At 49.5% G+C, this 17,992-nt stretch overlaps 2 protein-coding genes across 14 annotated transcripts in view; one reads left to right on the top strand and one right to left on the bottom strand.

The window, feature by feature from the left end:
- Positions 1-3,405: 3,405 nt before the first annotated feature.
- LOC125937456 (uncharacterized) lies at positions 3,406-7,472 on the bottom strand. Of its 3 annotated transcripts, XM_049652169.1 has the most exons (4): positions 6,191-7,472; positions 5,166-6,015; positions 4,960-5,069; positions 3,406-4,775 (listed from the first exon to the last, which is right to left on the bottom strand). In XM_049652169.1, exons 1-2 carry the CDS (start codon positions 6,816-6,818, stop codon positions 5,300-5,302), a joined length of 1,344 nt encoding a protein of 447 aa, XP_049508126.1. In that variant the 5' UTR covers positions 6,819-7,472; the 3' UTR covers positions 3,406-4,775; positions 4,960-5,069; positions 5,166-5,299. The 3 variants fall into 3 exon arrangements, with proteins under 3 accessions (XP_049508126.1, XP_049508124.1, XP_049508127.1); XM_049652167.1 differs by lacking the exon at positions 4,960-5,069; XM_049652170.1 differs by lacking the exon at positions 4,960-5,069 and having other exon boundaries at positions 5,166-5,309; positions 6,191-7,446.
- BCL2L11 (BCL2 like 11) overlaps positions 6,102-17,992 on the top strand; it is a 49,260-nt gene continuing 37,369 nt past the window's right edge. For 4 of the 11 annotated variants that reach the window (XR_007462387.1, XM_049652181.1, XM_049652177.1 and 1 more), the window contains exons 1-2: positions 7,593-7,962; positions 8,866-9,260. Coding sequence is in view for 10 of the 11 variants with exons in the window: in XM_049652181.1 (XP_049508138.1) it covers positions 7,694-7,962; positions 8,866-9,260 (664 nt within the window). In the remaining variant the exon portion in view is untranslated. The other 7 variants (XM_049652180.1, XM_049652179.1, XM_049652185.1 and 4 more) reach the window with 6 other exon arrangements.

The following is a 17,992-nucleotide window of genomic DNA, read 5'->3' as shown; positions in this document are numbered from 1 at the left end:
GGCTCTGAGCTGTCAGCACAGAGCCCGACTTGGGGCTCGAACCCACGGACCGTGAGATCATGACCTGAGCCGAAGTCGGACGCTTAACCGACTGAGCCACCCAGTCGCCCCTTAAGTTTATTTTCTATTAAGGAGATCCTATTTGTAAAAAGTCTTTGAAATTCTTCAACATCTCCTTGATCTAGAAGGCCTGTGTCTGCAGTATCCATTACTAAATCTCCAGTGCCCAGCACAATCCGTACCACAGGACAGGATTCCAGTATGTACTTAGTAAGGGAAAGGACGATAATAATAATGATCATCCCCACAGGCAGAGGTAAGGGAGTATCTGGAATCGGAGTCAAACTTGTTATATAAGAAGTGATGCCCGATCCTTGGATCTGGACCAATGGGCCTGTTGCGGTCTGCAACAAATGGAGAAAGGGAGAAGGAGGAATATTTTAGACGGCCTCAGAAATTTAGGTTGAACAAAGAATCTTAGCAGTTGACACATGGTCTTCCCCTTCTATAACAGCATTCATCTGTAGAGTGTCATTTGAAGGGGTTGCTCCCTGAACACTTGTGAGTAAGAAAACCCTCCTCTTCTCCAGCCGTTAGATCCTTTTTTATCACTTTATTCTTATTTTTCAAGTTGTGAAGGGGTGCTTGGGTGGCTCAGTTAAGCGTCCGACTTCGGCTCAGGTCATGATCTCACGGTCCGTGGGTTGGAGCCCCGCGTCGGGCTCCGTGCTGACAGCTCGGAGCCTGAAGCCTGCTTCGGATTCTGTGTCTCCCTCTCTCTGCCCCTCCCCCACTTGGGCTCACTCTGTCTTTCTCAAAAATAAACACTTAAAAAATGTTTTAAGAGAATGAAGTTGTGGAAATTGAATAGATTGTGGAATTGTGGAATAGTTGTGGAATTGAATAAATCTGCCTCCTGCAATTTCTATCTCTCGGTGCTTATTCTGTGTCTGGTACTGGCCAGACCAAACCCATACTCTCTTTCATATAACACTCATTCATATAATTGAATCTCCCCCATTGTCGAACATGTGACAAAAATTGGTTGAGTTTCATAATGCAGACCTAAAGGAAACTTATCTTGAATAATGACATTACAATACATAGAAGGTTTAAGGACTCCTACACCATCTCACGGTTTTGAGCTGTGTGGTTAAAGACCTTGAGAGTTGACAGATTAGTCAGGGATTTGTCAAGAGTATTAATTACAAACTTTGAAATCTTGGTCAGTGAAAGTTCATCATAGTGCATCTTGCAAATATGATCAAAGTCTTTTCACTACTGATTTTATGATGCTTAACCACAGTGTGTAAAGAATGAAGGTTTTCATTAGAAATTACTGGTGTAATAGAGCACATTTTAAAGGCAGATGTCTTGTTAGACTATTAAAATTCATGATCTTCCCCTATCCTACCCCAACCCCTGTTTTGGGGACGCCCCCCCCCCATTGTCTCTGAACATCGGAAATGGCATTTTGGACTGCTGTAAGGGAACTGTGCTCTTTATAGTATTAACGTAGCTCAGTAATGACCACTGCTGTGAGGGCAGCTACAGTGGGGCTGGTGTAAGTGTTGTTTTTACAACCATAAAAACTTGGGGGCTAACTGTAATTTGGTGAGTGAAAGAAATTTATGGCTGGCTGAAAACTTAAAAAATGGAGGGGTAAATTGTGCAGCTGGTTATGGGAAAGGAAAGCAGACCCTCCGCCTTGTCCTTGTTGAGTTTTAGAAAAACAACCTATTATTTTTGGTAGCTTTTTTTTTTTTTTTTTTTTTTTTTTTTGCCCTGGGAATAAAAAGAAAAAAATGCATTGGCACCTAAACTATGGAAAATGAAATTAAAATACACCCAATGCAGCTCCTCCAAAATCACTAGCTTACATTTCCGCCTCCCTTCTGCCGAGATGTCATATTTGTGTTTTCCAATAGTTATCAGAATACACATGGACATCTGCCAGGTTCCTCGGTGTTCGCCTTAACTGCAGGTTGATTTGCTGCGGTAACCAGGTGTAAGATGCACAGAGATGCCAGTGCTTGGTCTCGGTACCCCCAGTCCCACTGTGCCTGCATTTCGGGAACTATGGCCTGCTGCCAGCCAGGGGTGGGGAGGTGCTAGTCTGGAGAGAACCGGGGCATGTCTCCAATGGGTTCACCTGTCTGATGCTCTTCCTGTTCAATTGCGTCAGCACGCCAGAGGGGGGCACCCCAGGCACTCCAGAGGTGGAGGGGAGGAAAAGGATGGGGACTGGAGGAGAGGGGAGGGCAGGGCAGGGCAGGCAAGGGGAATGCTGATAAAATTCCCAGACCTTGGTCCTGAGATTCCCATCTAATTTGGAGCCCGCCCCCAACCCTGTATGGAAGAAGTGGACTTCTGCAGGACCAGCTGTCACAGACTTAGGAATTTCTAAGATAAGTGTTGTGACGGTTATTCATGACCAACGGCCTCTACCCTCCTGGGTCCCGGGAAATCCCAAGGGAAACTAGTTTCCCCAGTGGCTACCTGTGCAGGTGCTTGGGAGTGGGCGCAAAGCCAATGGCACCCCGCGCTGTAAGTGAGCCAACATCTGATCTGTCACTTTGTGTCATGTTTTGCAGTTACTGGATTTGTGCGATTCGGTGAAGGATGATGCCCTAAGGGTGATCTCCGCCTTTAACATTCCACACACCTCCCTCCATGCACCAATCGCCGGAATCACCAATGCGCAGGCGGCCTGGGCATTCTACCCTGCACCGCCACAACCCCAGGCCGGAGAAGGGGCGCGCTCTCAGCGGCCCAAGCTGGGAGCCAAGTTATAGCGGGCGTGGCGGGAAGGGTGGTGGCTCGCTGGCAGTTGCCACGACACTAGCTTCTCTGACGCCTGGAGCTGGGGCCGAGGCCGGCCTGGCACGCGCTGGGCCCTCGGGGATTTTCGGTCGCAGAGCGAGGTTCCCACCGAGGCTGGCGCGGTTCGCGATGGGCTGTTGGGAAAGGAAGCCAGGCGGCAGCCCCGGAACACGGATCCTTAGTAACCTGGCCGCGCCCAGCCGCAACCTCTCCCAGCTTAGGCGCCTGATCCCCCTAGACAGTGGGTTCCCCTGCGAACACGCCCCACACCCAGGTGTCGCCAAAGGTCTCCTGCTGTCAGCGGTGATTCAGATTTACAGTGATTTTTGGAAAACGCATTGGTGCTGCGTGGGGGGGGGGGGGGAGGGAAATCAAAGCATAAAAATCAAACACTCGTGGGCAAAGTTCAGCTCAGCAAATGATGCTTTTCCAGTGAATCAGACCCGCCCTTGGAGTCTTCGAGGAAACGCACGGATGTGGAAAGGGGAGCGTGTGCCTGCAGTTTTGCTCTCCGCAGAGCGCGAACTCCGGCTCGTCCTCTCTGGCAGGCGGCTTCCGGACCGTAAGACAACGAGCAGAAAATATTTTTACCATATGAAATTGTAATCTGTTCTTTAGAGGAGCATAGATACAAAGTTTAATAAAGACATTAAGCGATGGGAAGGCGCTCCGGCTACTTCGGAGGATGGGGAGGCGGGCTAGGGCCGTACATTTCAGTTAAGTCGATTTCGGAACTCGGAGACACCACACCGGCAACGCCTGTGGTCTGGGCAAGGGCTGTAGATTTCCTATCTCATTTTTCAGATCATTGCCCCACTTCGTTCTTGCTCCTTTCTCTCAGTCCAAGCCATCCTCCTTACTCCCTCTCCTCCTCTCCTGGCGGAGGCAGGAGTGGGCATAGCTCTGCTTGTGTCTGCGAGGGCGACATCCAGGACCGGACCGGAACAGAGAGCCCACCTGCTCTTCCCACACCGTCCCTTTCCAGAGGACCTCCGGCCCCTGTGGGAGAGGGTGGGAAGAGCGCGGGGTGTTCTGCCAAAGCTCCCCAGCACAGTCTGGGCTGCATGAACAGCAGACTCCGAGACGACCTCTTCGTGTCCCAAATAAGTGCGCTTAACCATTTGCTTTCCCTGATGCCTTTGATTTTTTGGTGTGTGTGTGTGTGTGTGTGTGTGTGTGTGTGTGTGTGTGTGTTTTACTTTTTGTTGTTGTTGTTTTAAAGTGTTCACAGGGTCGCTAAAGCAGACGATGCGGGGGCGGCGGAGCTGCACAGAAGCAGATGACAACCACTACGGCTTCTGCGTGGTTCTTTTCCTGTCCCCGTCTGCGTCGCCCAACCCCACGGAGAACTCGGAGCACTAGGTCGGGTTTGGGGCTCCCAGCGGGCACAGGAGTTCTGTTATTTTCCCCGGGGTGCTACTACACCGGGCGGCTAAGGCTCAGAGATCACCCGTGGCCGCCACCTGAGGTCGAGGGCAGCAGCTCCAAGCCACGTCCGGGTAGACATCTGGCCTCTGCGTCCACTTCGCCGCGTGCACGCCCTCGTTCTCTCCCTCTTGCGACGAAATCCCGAGGCAGAACCGGCCATGGGTACTTGAGTCCATCCGGGAACCCCTGGCCTCCCACACTTCGCTCAGGATTCGCGGGAGGATGTGCTGAGAAGACTTTAACCAGGGGCTGTGCTGTCTCGCTGACGTTCCATGTCTGCTTATGCAGCGTAAAACTGACCGAGGTGGCCAGCAGCGGGACAAACGCCTCGCTGACTTGCTCCTCTGCAACTGAGGACCCTTCCTTCTTCGTTCTGGGGGTGCGGGGGCGGGGTGGGGAGGTTAGGTGATCCTTAAATTGAGTTTCTTTATTCCGTCTAACCGGGTCTCCCCCGTGGCAGGATGTTCCATCTCCCGACCGACCTTGCCCCTACTCCCCGGCCACGGCTGTCTCCTGGCTGTCTCCTAGCGGTGAGGGGTAACGGTGAGAACTCATAACCGAAAATAGATATGGGGGTGCGGACCCAGAGGTGTACCGTCCCCCCAGCAGGAGTGGGAGTGGGGCCGCGGGCACCAAGGAGGAAGGGGATAGGAGCGCCCAGGGAAAAGGGGTGTGGGGGGGGAGTACTTCGCTCTCTACACCGCTCACCATGCGCGCCGCCTTCCTTGGCCTCACCGCGCCTCCCTGGCGTCTCTCTGAGAGCCCCACCAGTCTCTAGGATCCTAACTCCCGAGCAGAGTTACCATCCTCTCTCCCACCTGAAGGCCGAGATTCTTCTGGGCCTTTTTTTTTTTTTTTTTTTAAAGGGTTTTTTTTTTTTTTTTTCGAGTTCTTTTTTCATTTCCCTATTTTACCTGCTCTGCGCTCAGCCCCTTCTCGCTTCGGGGCTACGGAACAGACGCCTCCGGGGATCAGCTCCTGGCCTCTTTCTCCACTCGCCCCCCCCAAGGTCTCTGCCTCTTATCGGAGGTTCCGCGCGGGAGACGAGCTAGGTGTCCCTGCCAGATGGCAAGAGGAGGGAACCTAAGACAATCACGTGAGGCGAGAGCGAGGAAGGTGAGCAGCCCTGCAGATCGGGGTCTCTCCCAGCACCCCAGACTCTGAGTGAGGAGAGCTTTGAGACCCTCTGCTCAACCTTGGAACTGCGTGTTCTCGGGTCAACCCAGTCCCTGCGTCTGCCCCAAAGAGGCTGAGAGAGAAATTCCTGCAGCCCATCAAGGGCTCGGGGGCGCCTCCTGAGGCCTTCGGCTGGCGGCAGCGGCCCAGCCCGCTTCTGCGTGCCCGGAGCGCCCCCTCTGTTCCAAGCGCACGTCTTGGCCTCTGCTGGATGGGGGAAAGGCAAGGGTACACTTTGGAGGGAGGGGGATGGGTGCACACCAGCCACCGGCAGCCCTAGTCGCTCCAGTAAACACGCCCAGCCGGGGCAGGGCTGGCAGCGCGCGCAGGGGAACCCGGCGGGGCCACCCCCGCCTTTACCTGTCGGAGCCTGAAAGCGCCAGCGGCTGCTGCGCGGCGGGGGCGGGGCTTGCCAGCCCGCGCGCCGGGGCGGGACCCAGCGGGGGCGGAGCTCACAGTGATTGGGTGCGGGCGCGGGGCCACCAGCCAGAGCCGAGCCACAGGGCTGTGCAGGTTTCACTTCGCTCCGCGCAGCCTCCAGGTTCTGTTCTTGTAAGAGCGCTCCGTCTCGCCTCGCCGCCGCCACCACTGCCACCGGATTCTTGAAGTCGCCCTGCGCGCCCCAGCCCAACTGCGGCCAGCATCGCCGCGGGCTGCTCGCTTCGCCCCGCTCCCGCCGCCACCCCCTCGGCGCCCTTTCCCTGGCCCTCGTCCCCCCAATGTCTGACTCTGACTCTCGGACTGAGAAACGCAAGGTAAATACCTCCGAATCCCCGGGAGCGGGCCGGGTGCCGACGGAACACAAACACCGGAGTCAGATCGGCTCCACCTCCTGCTCCCTTCCCGAGCACGTGCAGGCATAGATGCACGTACCCGTCCCACTTGTCGCTGGGCGGGAGGCGGCGATCAGGCGAGTCGGGTTCCCTTCCCCTGCAGGTCCAGTTTGGTGAGGGGTCATCCGTGGAAAGGCTACGGGCACTTGGCCGAAGTACGGCTCGGGCCGGGATTCCGCGCGAGGGAGTGGTGAAGCTTCTCAGGGCCGGCTGGGAAGGCAGCGCGTGCTCTCCGCTCTGTCCCGGGAGCTGGGGCCCCGCTCCACGACACTGGGCTGCGGCAGCCGGCCAGAGCCTCGCGGCCGGCTCCCGGAGACCCCCGAATAGCGGCTGCGCGGTATGAGCTGGTCTGGAGCCTTGACTTTTCTCGGGTGCTTGGGCCCGTTGCGGAGGATTTGCGGAACTGAGGTGGTTATTTAACTGACGGGACTCGGCTTTTCCTTGTGCCCATTCAGGCCGAGGTTTCAGGGCAGCTACTGCGTTCGTTCTCTCGGACGTGTCTGGGAGCCCTGCCCGGTCTGCGAGTGCGCTGCAGACGATACCAGCCGCACCATCCATAGACAGCGGGAGACCGAGGGCTTCCTCCGACTGCCGCGGCCACGCAGTGGACGAGCCTCGAGCAGCAGAACCTGCTGTATCCGGGGGCCGGACTGTCGTAGAGACCCGGGCACCGCGACTCACTTGCAGTGCTGGCTGGCGGTGCGGTGCCCTCGAAGGCCTGTTACTCGGTGCTGGTGCTGGTAGTGGAAGACCCGCGGGACGCTGGGAATGGGGGTGTGAATACGTTCGCTGTCTGCAGTGGCCACGGGTGCGCGCAGATATGCGTGCCAGTGGCCGTGGTGATCGCTTAGATTTGGAGCGTGTCCGCGGCGCACGGGGAGAAAAAGGGAGGAAGTTGGAGGAGGGTCGGTGCTGCAGCTAGGGAGGGGGCGGCCTTTGGGGTCTTCAGCCCAGCCGGCCTGGGCGGGGTCGGCGGCCCGCAGCAAGGACTAGGGACTGAGATCGGCCCTGCGGGTGTGGAGAGAGCGAGGCTCCTGCTTTGTCTCCAGGTGACCGGCTGCTTGGGGTGGCGGGAGCTGCGGAGGCTCGAGCGGCGTCCGGACGGTCACAGAGGCGGGGGGCGGGCTGGGGAAGCCTGGGCAGCTCCTGGCCCCGAGACTCCCGCCACCGCCACCGCCGCCGCCGCCACCGCCACCGCCGCCGCCGCAGCCGGGGGCCGCCTTCGGAGGCGAGTTTGTCAACAATCGCCTCGCCTTTGGCGGCCTGACCCGTAGGCGCCGCCCCCGCCGGCGGCGGCTATTGGCTGCGGCGCAGAGCGACCGCGCGCGAGCCAATTGGGAGCTCGGGCACCCGGCGCCAGCGGCGCGGGGAGGTCGGCGGTGCCGGCGGCGGCGGGCGCAGTGCGCGAGGGGAGGAGCGGGAGGAGGCGGAGGATGTTCCCGGCGGCGGCGGCGGCGGCCGGGGCAGCGCGGGCCAGAAGCGCGGCGCGCGGAGCCCTCGGCTGCCCGGCGGAGCGCGGCGGCGGGTGGACGGCCAGTGGTCGGGTCTGCGCTGCCCCGGGGGCTCTGAACGCGAGTTCTAGGCTTTGTCTCCCGCGCTACCTTCGTGCTGACGGTCAGGGGGCTCCGGGTCGGCGAAGGGCGCGGGCAGGACGCCGCGCGGCCCGGGCTCGGACGCGACGCTCGGAAGGGAAGGGGCGGACGTGAGTTTCGGCCCGATTGCCTTCGCAGAGGAGGGTCAATGGGGGTGAAGGAGGCGCGCGCTCCAGTGTCGCCTAGCGTGTAGAGTTACTTGGGGACTTTGCAGGGGGCGCCCGGGGACGGCTTTGGGGGACTCCCCCCACCCCCCATTTGGAGGTGTGCACCTCGTAGTGTGGGTGCATTCGGGAGAAGTTCTGTCGAGTTCGGGGCGGCGCGCTACCCCCTGCGGGAGGAGGGGCGCGCGGGCTGGGAGCGGGAGGGACCGCGGGCGGGGAGCGCCCGACCCGGGCCGAGCCGCGCTCGCTCGGAGTTACAAACTCTATTGTGACGCACTTACTACGACTGACGGCCCTTGCCAAACCTTCCCCAGACTTGCTGCCCTCAGCACTTTCGGCAGAACAATGGGGCCGGAGCGGGGAACGCGGCCAGCCGCCTGCAAATCGCTGCATCTGCGCCCGCTCCCGTGCTCCAGCGCGGTATCTGATCCCGGGAAATCAGAGCCCGCTGGGAGTTTCCGACTTCTTCAAGTCGGCCCTGAGCAAAGAGCACGTGTGAATAGACTTAACACGAGCTGCTTCTCCTAAAACTTGTGTGCGTGTCCGTGTGCGTTAGAGCACCGGTTACACGTTGACGATGTAATTGTATTTTGCTTGGTGGCAGGAAGTTTAGTCCCACCCCCTCCCCTCCCCCCACCTCGCAAAGAGAGAGATAACTTTTGTTATTTTAGGTGTTATTTTTATTCTTACCTGGAAGATTGTCAGACAAATATACGAACTGACGACTTAACGTTAAAGCATTCGCTCTTCTAGAAATGTTGAAGGAGTCCGTGAAAGTTAGCTACATTTAGTTACTTGTTACAGTTACTGTTTTGCTTAAGATAATCTTAGTTTTTATTTTACTTGCAGAAAAAAAGACCAAATGGCAAAGCAACCTTCAGATGTAAGTTCTGAGTGTGACAGAGAAGGTGGACAATTGCAGCCTGCTGAGAGGCCTCCTCAGCTCAGGCCTGGGGCCCCTACCTCTCTACAGACAGAGCAGCAAGGTAATCCTGAAGGCGAAGGGGACCGCTGCCCCCAAGGCAGCCCTCAGGGCCCGCTGGCCCCACCAGCCAGCCCCGGGCCTTTTGCTACCAGATCCCCGCTTTTCATCTTTGTCAGAAGATCCTCCCTGCTGTCTCGATCCTCCAGTGGGTATTTCTCTTTTGACACAGACAGGAGCCCGGCACCCATGAGTTGTGACAAATCAACACAAACCCCAAGTCCTCCTTGCCAGGCCTTCAACCATTATCTCAGTGCAATGGGTAAGCAATACCCGGGTAAGAGGTAGTTAACGTGTGGTTGTTTGACTCTGTGTAAAGGCTGTGTGTAACATTTACATTAAACCCCCTTTTAGAAACCTTTTTACTGATTTATTCCATGTTTTGATAGGAGGGGAGGATGTGTCAAATAAGACATCAAGCCGACATTGATTTTAAATCAGGTTTTGTAGCAGCAGTAAAATACACCCAGTGTCTGCCTGTTGAGCAGTAAAGCCGGAATCCCTGTTCCTGCCTTCACTGAAGTGTAGGTGTTGTTGTAACCACTAAGACTCACTTATTTATGACCCTCTGCTTGAAGGGGACTCAGTCAGCTACAGCAAATAGCTTAAAAACATGACTAAATGTATGGAAGGAAACGAGACAGGTTAACCATTTTCAACAAGAACACTTTAAAAAACTGACCTTGTTTGTAAAGGCAGTACCAACATAGAACCATGGAAGTGGTTTGCTTTCTACTCACATTTCTCTTTGGGCTAATTTTGTTTGCTCAGAGGTTTTAGGTATAGCACTAATAAGATTAGATTGTGGGTTTTTATTTCAGGGATTAAACAGTGTTTTGGGGTCTGAACCAGGAGTGGCAAACATAAATGCCCAGGAAAACTTGACCATATAATCACAGAGGGAACTGACCTTGTGGGAACTAACTATGGGAAATCAGGGAGCATTTGCACTTTTTACATTAGAACTGCCCCCAACTGTGTCTGTGTGGGTGTGTGGTCTGAGAGTAGTAGTTATTTTCCTATTGTATAGTGCAAGATAACCCAGGAATGTAGATTTTGATGCCAAATATCCTGATGTTTAGACATTGGCAATTAATTTAGAACTTTGAAAGCACTGTGCAAGCCAGATAAAACATCTGCAGGCTAGATTTGACCCTTGAGCCCCCAGCATGTGACTTTGAGCATGTTTGCTTCTGGCAACCTTGGTAAGGGAGTAAGTCTGTGTTGATTCAAGTCACTCTTCCCCACTGATGGAAAAGGTTCATGTCTTGATAAGGATTCACCAAAATCTTGCTTCCCATTTGGACAGATTAGCCTTTCCTGGATTAATGAAATATAAGCAAGTTGGCAGCATTATTCCTGAAGGATCCGGTATATACAGACTGTTACAATGCAGATCACATTTTTGCCAGAAGCTAACTGAACAGTCATCAGGCTAGACATCTGATTGCTGGAACACAATGGCAAATTTGCATTTACAGATAGAATGGGGCTGTGCCTCCTAACCTTCAGATGGGGAAACCGTGCAGGTCTGTCCCCATGTTACAGAATTAGAGCCTCAGAAGGTTGGTCACTTGTCAGATTGGGCACACGTGGGAAATGGCAAGCAGAGACGGCAAAAACATCGGTAACTATGCGTATTGGCTAGGTGTCTCCCGCTGCACACTGAGATCTACTTCATTAGGATCCCTCCTTAAGAAAAGGAGCTAGAAGTTTTATTGCTGCTACTTCCTTCTCTCACTACTGTCCTGAACTCCTTTAAAGCTTAGAAGTTCTCAGTGCTTGGGAATGTTTCTCTGCCCATGAAAGTGCTCCTGAGTTTATGAACCTGTAGCGTTCTTGCTCACTGAATGAGTGAATAGGGCTTAATGGTGTGTAGTTTTAAAAACCTATGTATTTTAAGGATCCTTTGGAAGCCTTATAGTTTTTCCCTGCAAACCTATGAATCCGCCTCTACAGGTGGTGGCTTGATGCATAGATAGAGTTTATCTTACCTTGTGAACCAGAAATAGTGGGTGAGATAATGTTGGTTTTTTTTTTTTTTTTTAGTATGTATGGTATCATACTGTTTAGCGAGATTATAAGGTAAGTCCTGTTACTCCAGATGACAGATGTAAAGCTTTAGAGATCACAGTCTAAGTTATTAAAGACAGTTATGTTTATACCTGCGAAGTCAAGTCGTGGATCCTGAGGTGTAATTTCATAGCACTAACTACATTCCAGTAGATTGGCATGATAACCGAGAGTTTAATGCAAGGAGTAAATGATAAGTTATAAGGAGTTTGTCTGAAGTTAGTGCATCAAGGTAAGTTTTCAGGATTTAGTTCTGGGGAGATCTGTTTGCTGGGGTGGGGGATGAGTGGGGGACTGGAGAGGACTTAGATAGGAGTTTTATTCACTGCAGAATAAAATTGACAGCCTTTGTAGTCTATAACTTTTTTTCATGGTTATTCTTCTAATAGTCCAGTGCCTAAAGACCCCTGAAATCTGCTGAGTTGATAAAATCGGGTTCTGTTCTCTTTGTAGTCATGTTTAGTGTTCCTTACTCAACCATGTCCATTAAGATCTTCAGTGAAGCTTTTGATAATTTATTGCAAAACGCATTTTTTTTTTTTTTCACAAAGAAGTCTTTATGATTGGTTTTCCCCAAGGCAACACAAATGTGAGGTTATAGAGAGGTTCTCCTCTGCCAGGGGCTCCTGCTCCTTCACCCACAAAATAGTTTCTGCTCCGCGAGTGGGGAAAGGAAGCAGCGGATCTGGTAGTTCTGCTCCTGCATCTTTGTTCTGATGAGAAAGTCTATTCTTGTCTGGGATGTGCAGCAAGTAGATGTTTTGTTTATTCTAGAAATGCTTTCCTATTTTTCTCGATATCCCCGACTTTTCTGGAGGTCTTTAAAAAATACTCTATTTTTCCATGAGGAGAGAGAGAGGGTTCTTTTTTCTTCTTTCCTTGTTTTTTTTTTTTGTTTTTTTGGTTTTTTGGTTTTTTTTTTTTTGCTTTTACCAATCAAATTGTAGTCTCCTTACATCCTGGGTCAATTCACTTAACAAATGAGCTCTTAGTGGATAACCCATTATTCTGCTCACAATCGTTGACAGAGGTATGGGTTTCCGAGTGCCTTTGCTAGTGAGCGTGCGTGTGCCATGTGCGTTTTTAATACAAACTGTGTACTATTTTCTGCACAAGTTTGTACTTTGAAGGTGTAGTTACTGCTGGTGGAGGTAAGAGTTAAGAAAGGTCAGGATGTGCCAGTGAATATTGTGAACAGGGTGGAAGCTCCGTAATTAACAACTTCCGGGTGTCAAATGACTTAACCCTTATATTCTCTGGAACATCAGAATTCATAGGTAGGGGTTACTCGTGTTCTTGGTATTCCTCCACATGATGTGCATAGCCCTCTTGCACCTGGCAGTGATCTGGCAGATTGTGAGCCCTCCGAGGAGAGGCATGATGTCCTGCAGATCGTCATGAGGGCCTGACAAAGAGGACACGCCCAGGAGATGTTCAGAGTTTGGAGTTTTGCCCATCAGCCTTTTCATAGAGCTACCTGAAGACAAATAAGATTTCAAAAAAGTCTAGCAGCAGGAAAAAGACCCTGTGTGTCTCCCCTGCCCCGCCAAATATTTTGAGTTATTTGGCTCTAACTATAAGGTTTATTACGTGGGGGTGACAGGTGAGGTCTGGCTCAGTGGGGAAGCCACAGCTTCCCACAGCGGAGTACTGAGCACTTAAGATGCAACTGGTCCAGATTGAGATGTGCTTGTTCCTGTCCGTTCACACTGGAGTTTGAAAACTTCGTGGTGCTTAAGAAAGAATAGAAAATATCTCAGCCGCGTTCATACGAATGACATGTTGACACATTTTTAATCTACTGGGTTAAATTAAAAATGTGGGTTTTTAAATTTTTTTAGATATTTATTTTCGAGAGACAGAGGGTGTGAGCAGGGCAGGGGCGGACAGAGGGAGACACAGAAACCAAAGCAGGCTCCAGGCTCTGAGCTGTCAGCACAGAGCCCGATGTGGGGCTCGAACCCACGAACCGCAAGATCAAAACTGAGCCGAGGTCAGACGCTTCATCGACTAAGCCACCCAGGCGCCCCACCTTCACCTTTCCCAAGTGTACAGTTCAGTAGCGTTCAGGTATTGACATAGTTGTGCGACCCACTCCCAGGACTTTCTCATCTTGTAGTACTGAAACACTGTACCCATTAGCCATCGGTTCCCCACTTCCTCTCCTCCCAGCTCCTGGCAACCTTCGTTTTATCGGTGTCTATGATTTGGACTGTTCTAGATGTTTCATATAAGTGGGATTATACAGTATTGATCTTTTCATGACTGGTTTATTTCACTCAGCCTAGGGTCCTCAAGGTTATTCATCATTACTAGACTTTCCTTCCTTTTTAGGGCTGGATAATAGTCCATTGTATTTATGCAACATACTTGATTCATTCATTCATCCGTCATCGGACACTTGGGTTGCTTCCGTCTCTTGGCTGTTGTGAATAATGCTGCTTTGAATATGGGTATGCAGATATCTCATAGATTATACTTTGGATTCTTTTTGATATGTGCAAACATCTCTTCAAAATCATGCTTTTGATTCTTTTGCATATATACCCAGAAGTGGGATTGTTGGGTCACATGGGAATTCTATTTTTAATTTTTTGAGGAACCTCCACCGTGTTTTCCACAGTGGTCACACCATTTGATATTCCCACCAATGGCCTACAAGGGTTCCAGTTTCTCCGCTTCCTTGCCAACATTTGAATACTTGTTTTCCTTTTTTTTTTTTTTTTTTTTCCCAGTAGGAACCATCCGTTTGCGGTGATATCTCATTGTAGGTTTTGGTTTTTGTTTCCCTGATGATAAGTGACGTTGAGCATCTTTTCATAATGCTTGTTGGCTTTTAAATAAAATGTATTTTTTATATGAATTTTATCTGTTTGTCTTTACTTTTTGGAAATGTTTCTTCGAGAACAATGTCACATTAGCTCTGTGGCTAGCATTCTGTCTTACCTGGGTGGGCTGCTTTGCAGATGGAGGAGGTAAAGTGCAAGAATTTTTTTTTTTTTTTCCACTAGTTCCAAATGAAGTTTAGTGACTAATGGCTGTGTAGACAGTTCTAAATTTTATATCTTTTTAAAAAAAAAACACTTTTTAAGATCATTACAGATTTACATGCAATTGGAAGAAATCATACAGAGATCCTGGGGCGCCCAGCTGGTTCAGTTGGAAGAACGTGAAACATGGATCTTGGGGTCGTGGGTTCGAGCCCCATGTTGGGTGTGGAGATTGCTTAAAAATAAAACCTTTAGGGGCGCCTGGGTGGCGCAGTCGGTTAAGCGTCCGACTTCAGCCAGGTCACGATCTCGCGGTCCGTGAGTTCGAGCCCCGCGTCGGGCTCTGGGCTGATGGCTCGGAGCCTGGAGCCTCTTTCCGATTCTGTGTCTCCCTCTCTCTCTGCCCCTCCCCCGTTCATGCTCTGTCTCTCTCTGTCCCAAAAATAAATTAAAAACGTTGAAAAAAAAAATTTAAAAATAAAACCTTTAAAAAAAGAAAAAAGAAGTGAATAAATAACAACAGAGATCCTCTATGCCCTTTGCCTAGTTTCTGCCAGTGGCATATTAGTACAATATCACAGCCTGGAAGGGACGTGGATAGACTCCGGCTACCTTACTCACCTTTCCCCAGTTCCACATGTACTCCATGTTGTGTGTGCGTGTGAGTGTGTATTCACTGCTCTGCGATTTTATCCGAGGTGGAGGTTTGTGTGACGGCCGCTACCGTCAGGATACAGACAGAAGAGTTCTAGCCCAAGCGTTCCTCATACTACCTTTTGAAAGCCACAGCCACTTCCCTTCTCCCCAACGCCTAACAACCACTACTCTAGTCTCCATGGCTCTACTTCTGTCACAGCCGACCTTTTGAGATTAGCTTTTTTGCCCAGCGTAATTCCGTTGAGATCTACCCAGGATGTCGTATAAATCAATAATCGCTTGCTTTTGATTGCTGAGCAGCATTCCACAGTATGATGTAGCACGGTGCATTGACCTGTTGAAGGACATTGGAGTTGTTTGCAAGTCACGGTAGGGACTTGGGGAGGGTCACAGCCCGCACTGCGTGTCTTGCGTTATCCCCGGTACGTCTTCGGCAGCTGCCAGTTGAAGACCAAGGGCACAGGCTTCCTTCAGGTGACTGGCCATGACGCCGTACCATGGCAACAAACTGCCACTGTGGACAGTTCCCTATGGGTTTTTGCGTGTACGTGAGTTTCCGTTCCCAGAAGTGCAATTGGTGGAACACAGAGCGGTTTAGTTTTTTAAGACACTGCGCAGCTGTTTGCCAAAACGGCACTGCCGTTTCGTGTCCCCGTCAGCGATGTATGAGGGGTCCGGTTCTTCTAGATCTTAGCTAGCATTTGGTGTCATCACTATTTGTTTTAGCCATCCTGACACATGCCTCATTATTGTTGTAATTTGCATCTCCCTCCTGGCTAATGACGTTGAATATATTTTCATGTGTCCCTTTGCATATGTACGCCTTCTTCCGTGAAGTGGCTGTTTCTGTCTTTTGCTCATTTTCTAATTGGATTGTTGGGGTGTTTTACTCCTTCACTCTTTTTGAGAGCTCAGACCCATCCTAGATTCCAGTCAGGTTTGTGATTTGCAGATAGTTTCTCCCAGCCCCAGGTCCCAAGAGTTTTGCTTAGTTGTTTTTGTTTTTTGTTTGTTTTGCCAAAACTTTTATGGTTTGACATTTTACATTTGGATCTATGATTCATGTTCATTGAGTTTAAGGTCTGAGATGCAGATCAATGTTTATTCGTTTTGATTATAGGCACCTGGTTGCTCCTGCACCATTTATGAAAATTGTTACCCTTTTTCCACCTACCGTTAACCCTTGAACCCCTCAAGGTGAGGGGCGTCAGCCCTCTGCACAGTCAAAAATCCATGCATAACTTTTGACTCCCCCCAGACTTGACTACTGTCAGGCTACTGAGAGCCTGCTTTTCACTGGAAGCCTTAGCAATAACACAAAACTGTCGATGAACGCATATTTTGTATGTTACACGTATCGAATACTCAGTTCTTACAGTAAGCTAGAGGAAAGAAAATGTTACTGAGAAAATCATAAGGAAGAGGAAATCCATTTACAGTACTATACCATATTGAAAAAAATTCACCTATTAGTAGACCTGGTTGTTTAAGGGTCAACTATAATTGGCTGTGCACCTTTCTTAAAAATTAGTGTGTTTTTGTGACTCTATTTCTGGGTTCTCTTTTGTGTTCTATCGAACTGTGTGTCTGTCCCTCCGCCAATACCACACTTTCATTACTCTAGTCACATACGAGGCCACAGTAATGGATAGAGTGATTCCTCAGATTTTATTCTTTTTTTTTTTTTTTTTTTTTTTTTTTCCTAAAATCGTTTTAGCTAGGTCCTGTGCCGTTTCATCTATATTTTTGAATAAGCTTATCACTGCCTACAAAAACCCTGCTGGGGTTTCAATAGGAATTGTGTTAAACTTAACAGATCAGTTTGGGGGAGAATTTGCGCCTTCAGTGTGTTGAGTCTTCCGATCCATAAACGGATGTCTCTTCAAGTTTTTAGGTCTATGGGTTTTGTAATTTTCAGCATACAGATCTCATACATGTTTTCTTAGATTTCATTTCCTTGGGAGCAATTATTAATGGTGTTATGTTTCTAAACTTACTTTCTAAACATTCATTTTTAATAAATAGAAATGCCGTTCATATTTGTGTGTTCTTGGATCTTGGAGCTTTGCTGAACTCAGTAATTTCTTGTAAATTTCTTGGGAGTCCTATGTAGACAGTCTTGTTATCTGCAAATAGGAAGTTTTATTTCTTCCTTTTTGATCTGTGTGCATTTTCTTTCTTTTTCTTGCTCTATTACAGTGGCTAGAACTTCCAGTGCTATGTTGAATGAGAGCAGACATACTTGCCTTATCCCCAGTGTTAGAGGGAAAGCTTTCAGTCTGTAACCAATGAGTGTGTTATTAACTGCAGGTGTTTTGTAGATGTTCTTTAAAAAGATGAAGAAGTTTCTCTTTATTTCTGAATTGCTCACACTTTTTAGCATGAATGGAATAGGTATTAGATTTTATAAAATTTTTATTCTGCATCAATTGATGTGAATTTGTGAGTTTACTTATTTTAGTCTGTTGATGTGGTGAGTTATATTGATATTCAGTGTTAATCTACCTTACTGGACTGGGATAAGTCCTTCTTGGTCAGGGTATAGTTCTTTTCATATATTGCTGCACTGGATTGAATTTGCTAGTACTTTGCACCTAAGTTCCTGAGAACCGTTTACCTGTTGTTTTCTCTTCAGACTGTTCTTGTTTTGATCAGGGCCTTTACAGTGTGTTGGGAATGTTCCCTTCTTCTCACTTTTCCAGAAGAGATCGTGTAAGAGTCGTATTAATTCTTCAAATGTTTCAGTAGAGTTCTCTAATGACAACATGTAGACCTGAAGATTTCTTTCTTGCTGAGGAGGGGAGAGGGTGTCTTTAAATTACAAATTCAGGTTTTTAGTGTTTGTAGGACTCTTCAGGTTGTCTCTTCATCTTGGTTGAATTGCAGTAGTTTGTGATTTTCAAGGGATTGGTCCATTGCTTCTAAGTTGTTGAATGTTGGGTATTTACAGTGTTTATGTTGTTCTCTTATTATCTTTAGTGGGTGCAGGATCTGTTGTGATAGCCCATTTCATTCTTGATATTGGTGATTTAGGTTTTCCTATTTTTTTAACCTTATCAGTCTTTCTGGAGGTTTATTGGTTTTATTTTTTAAAATCAGCTTTTTTGTTTCATTCATTTTACTCTCTTTTCCTGTTTTCAATTTTATTGCTCATTTTTATTTCCTTTAGTTTGCTTTGTGTTTGTCTTTTCTAGTTTCTTTTTTTTTTTTTTAATTTTTTTTTTTTCTTTTTTCAACATTTTTTATTTATTTTTGGGACAGAGAGCGACAGAGC

Source organism: Panthera uncia, assembly GCF_023721935.1.
Source record: "Panthera uncia isolate 11264 chromosome A3 unlocalized genomic scaffold, Puncia_PCG_1.0 HiC_scaffold_12, whole genome shotgun sequence".
NCBI lineage: Eukaryota > Metazoa > Chordata > Mammalia > Carnivora > Felidae > Panthera > Panthera uncia.
Note: the sequence above shows the minus strand (reverse complement) of the source record. Positions and strands in the feature narration are given on the sequence as shown.

What these genes read in the sequence shown, in the direction of transcription:
- LOC125937456 (XM_049652169.1), bottom strand. Translation starts at nt 6,818, where the DNA reads ATGGATGGTGCGGCTGGTATCGTCTGCAGCGCACTCGCAGACCGGGCA. An exon ending in CCGCTCCCGGGGATTCGGAG is followed by an intron (nt 6,016 to 6,190) that starts GTATTTACCTTG and finishes ATCCGGTGGCAG; the next exon opens with TGGTGGCGGCGGCGAGGCGA.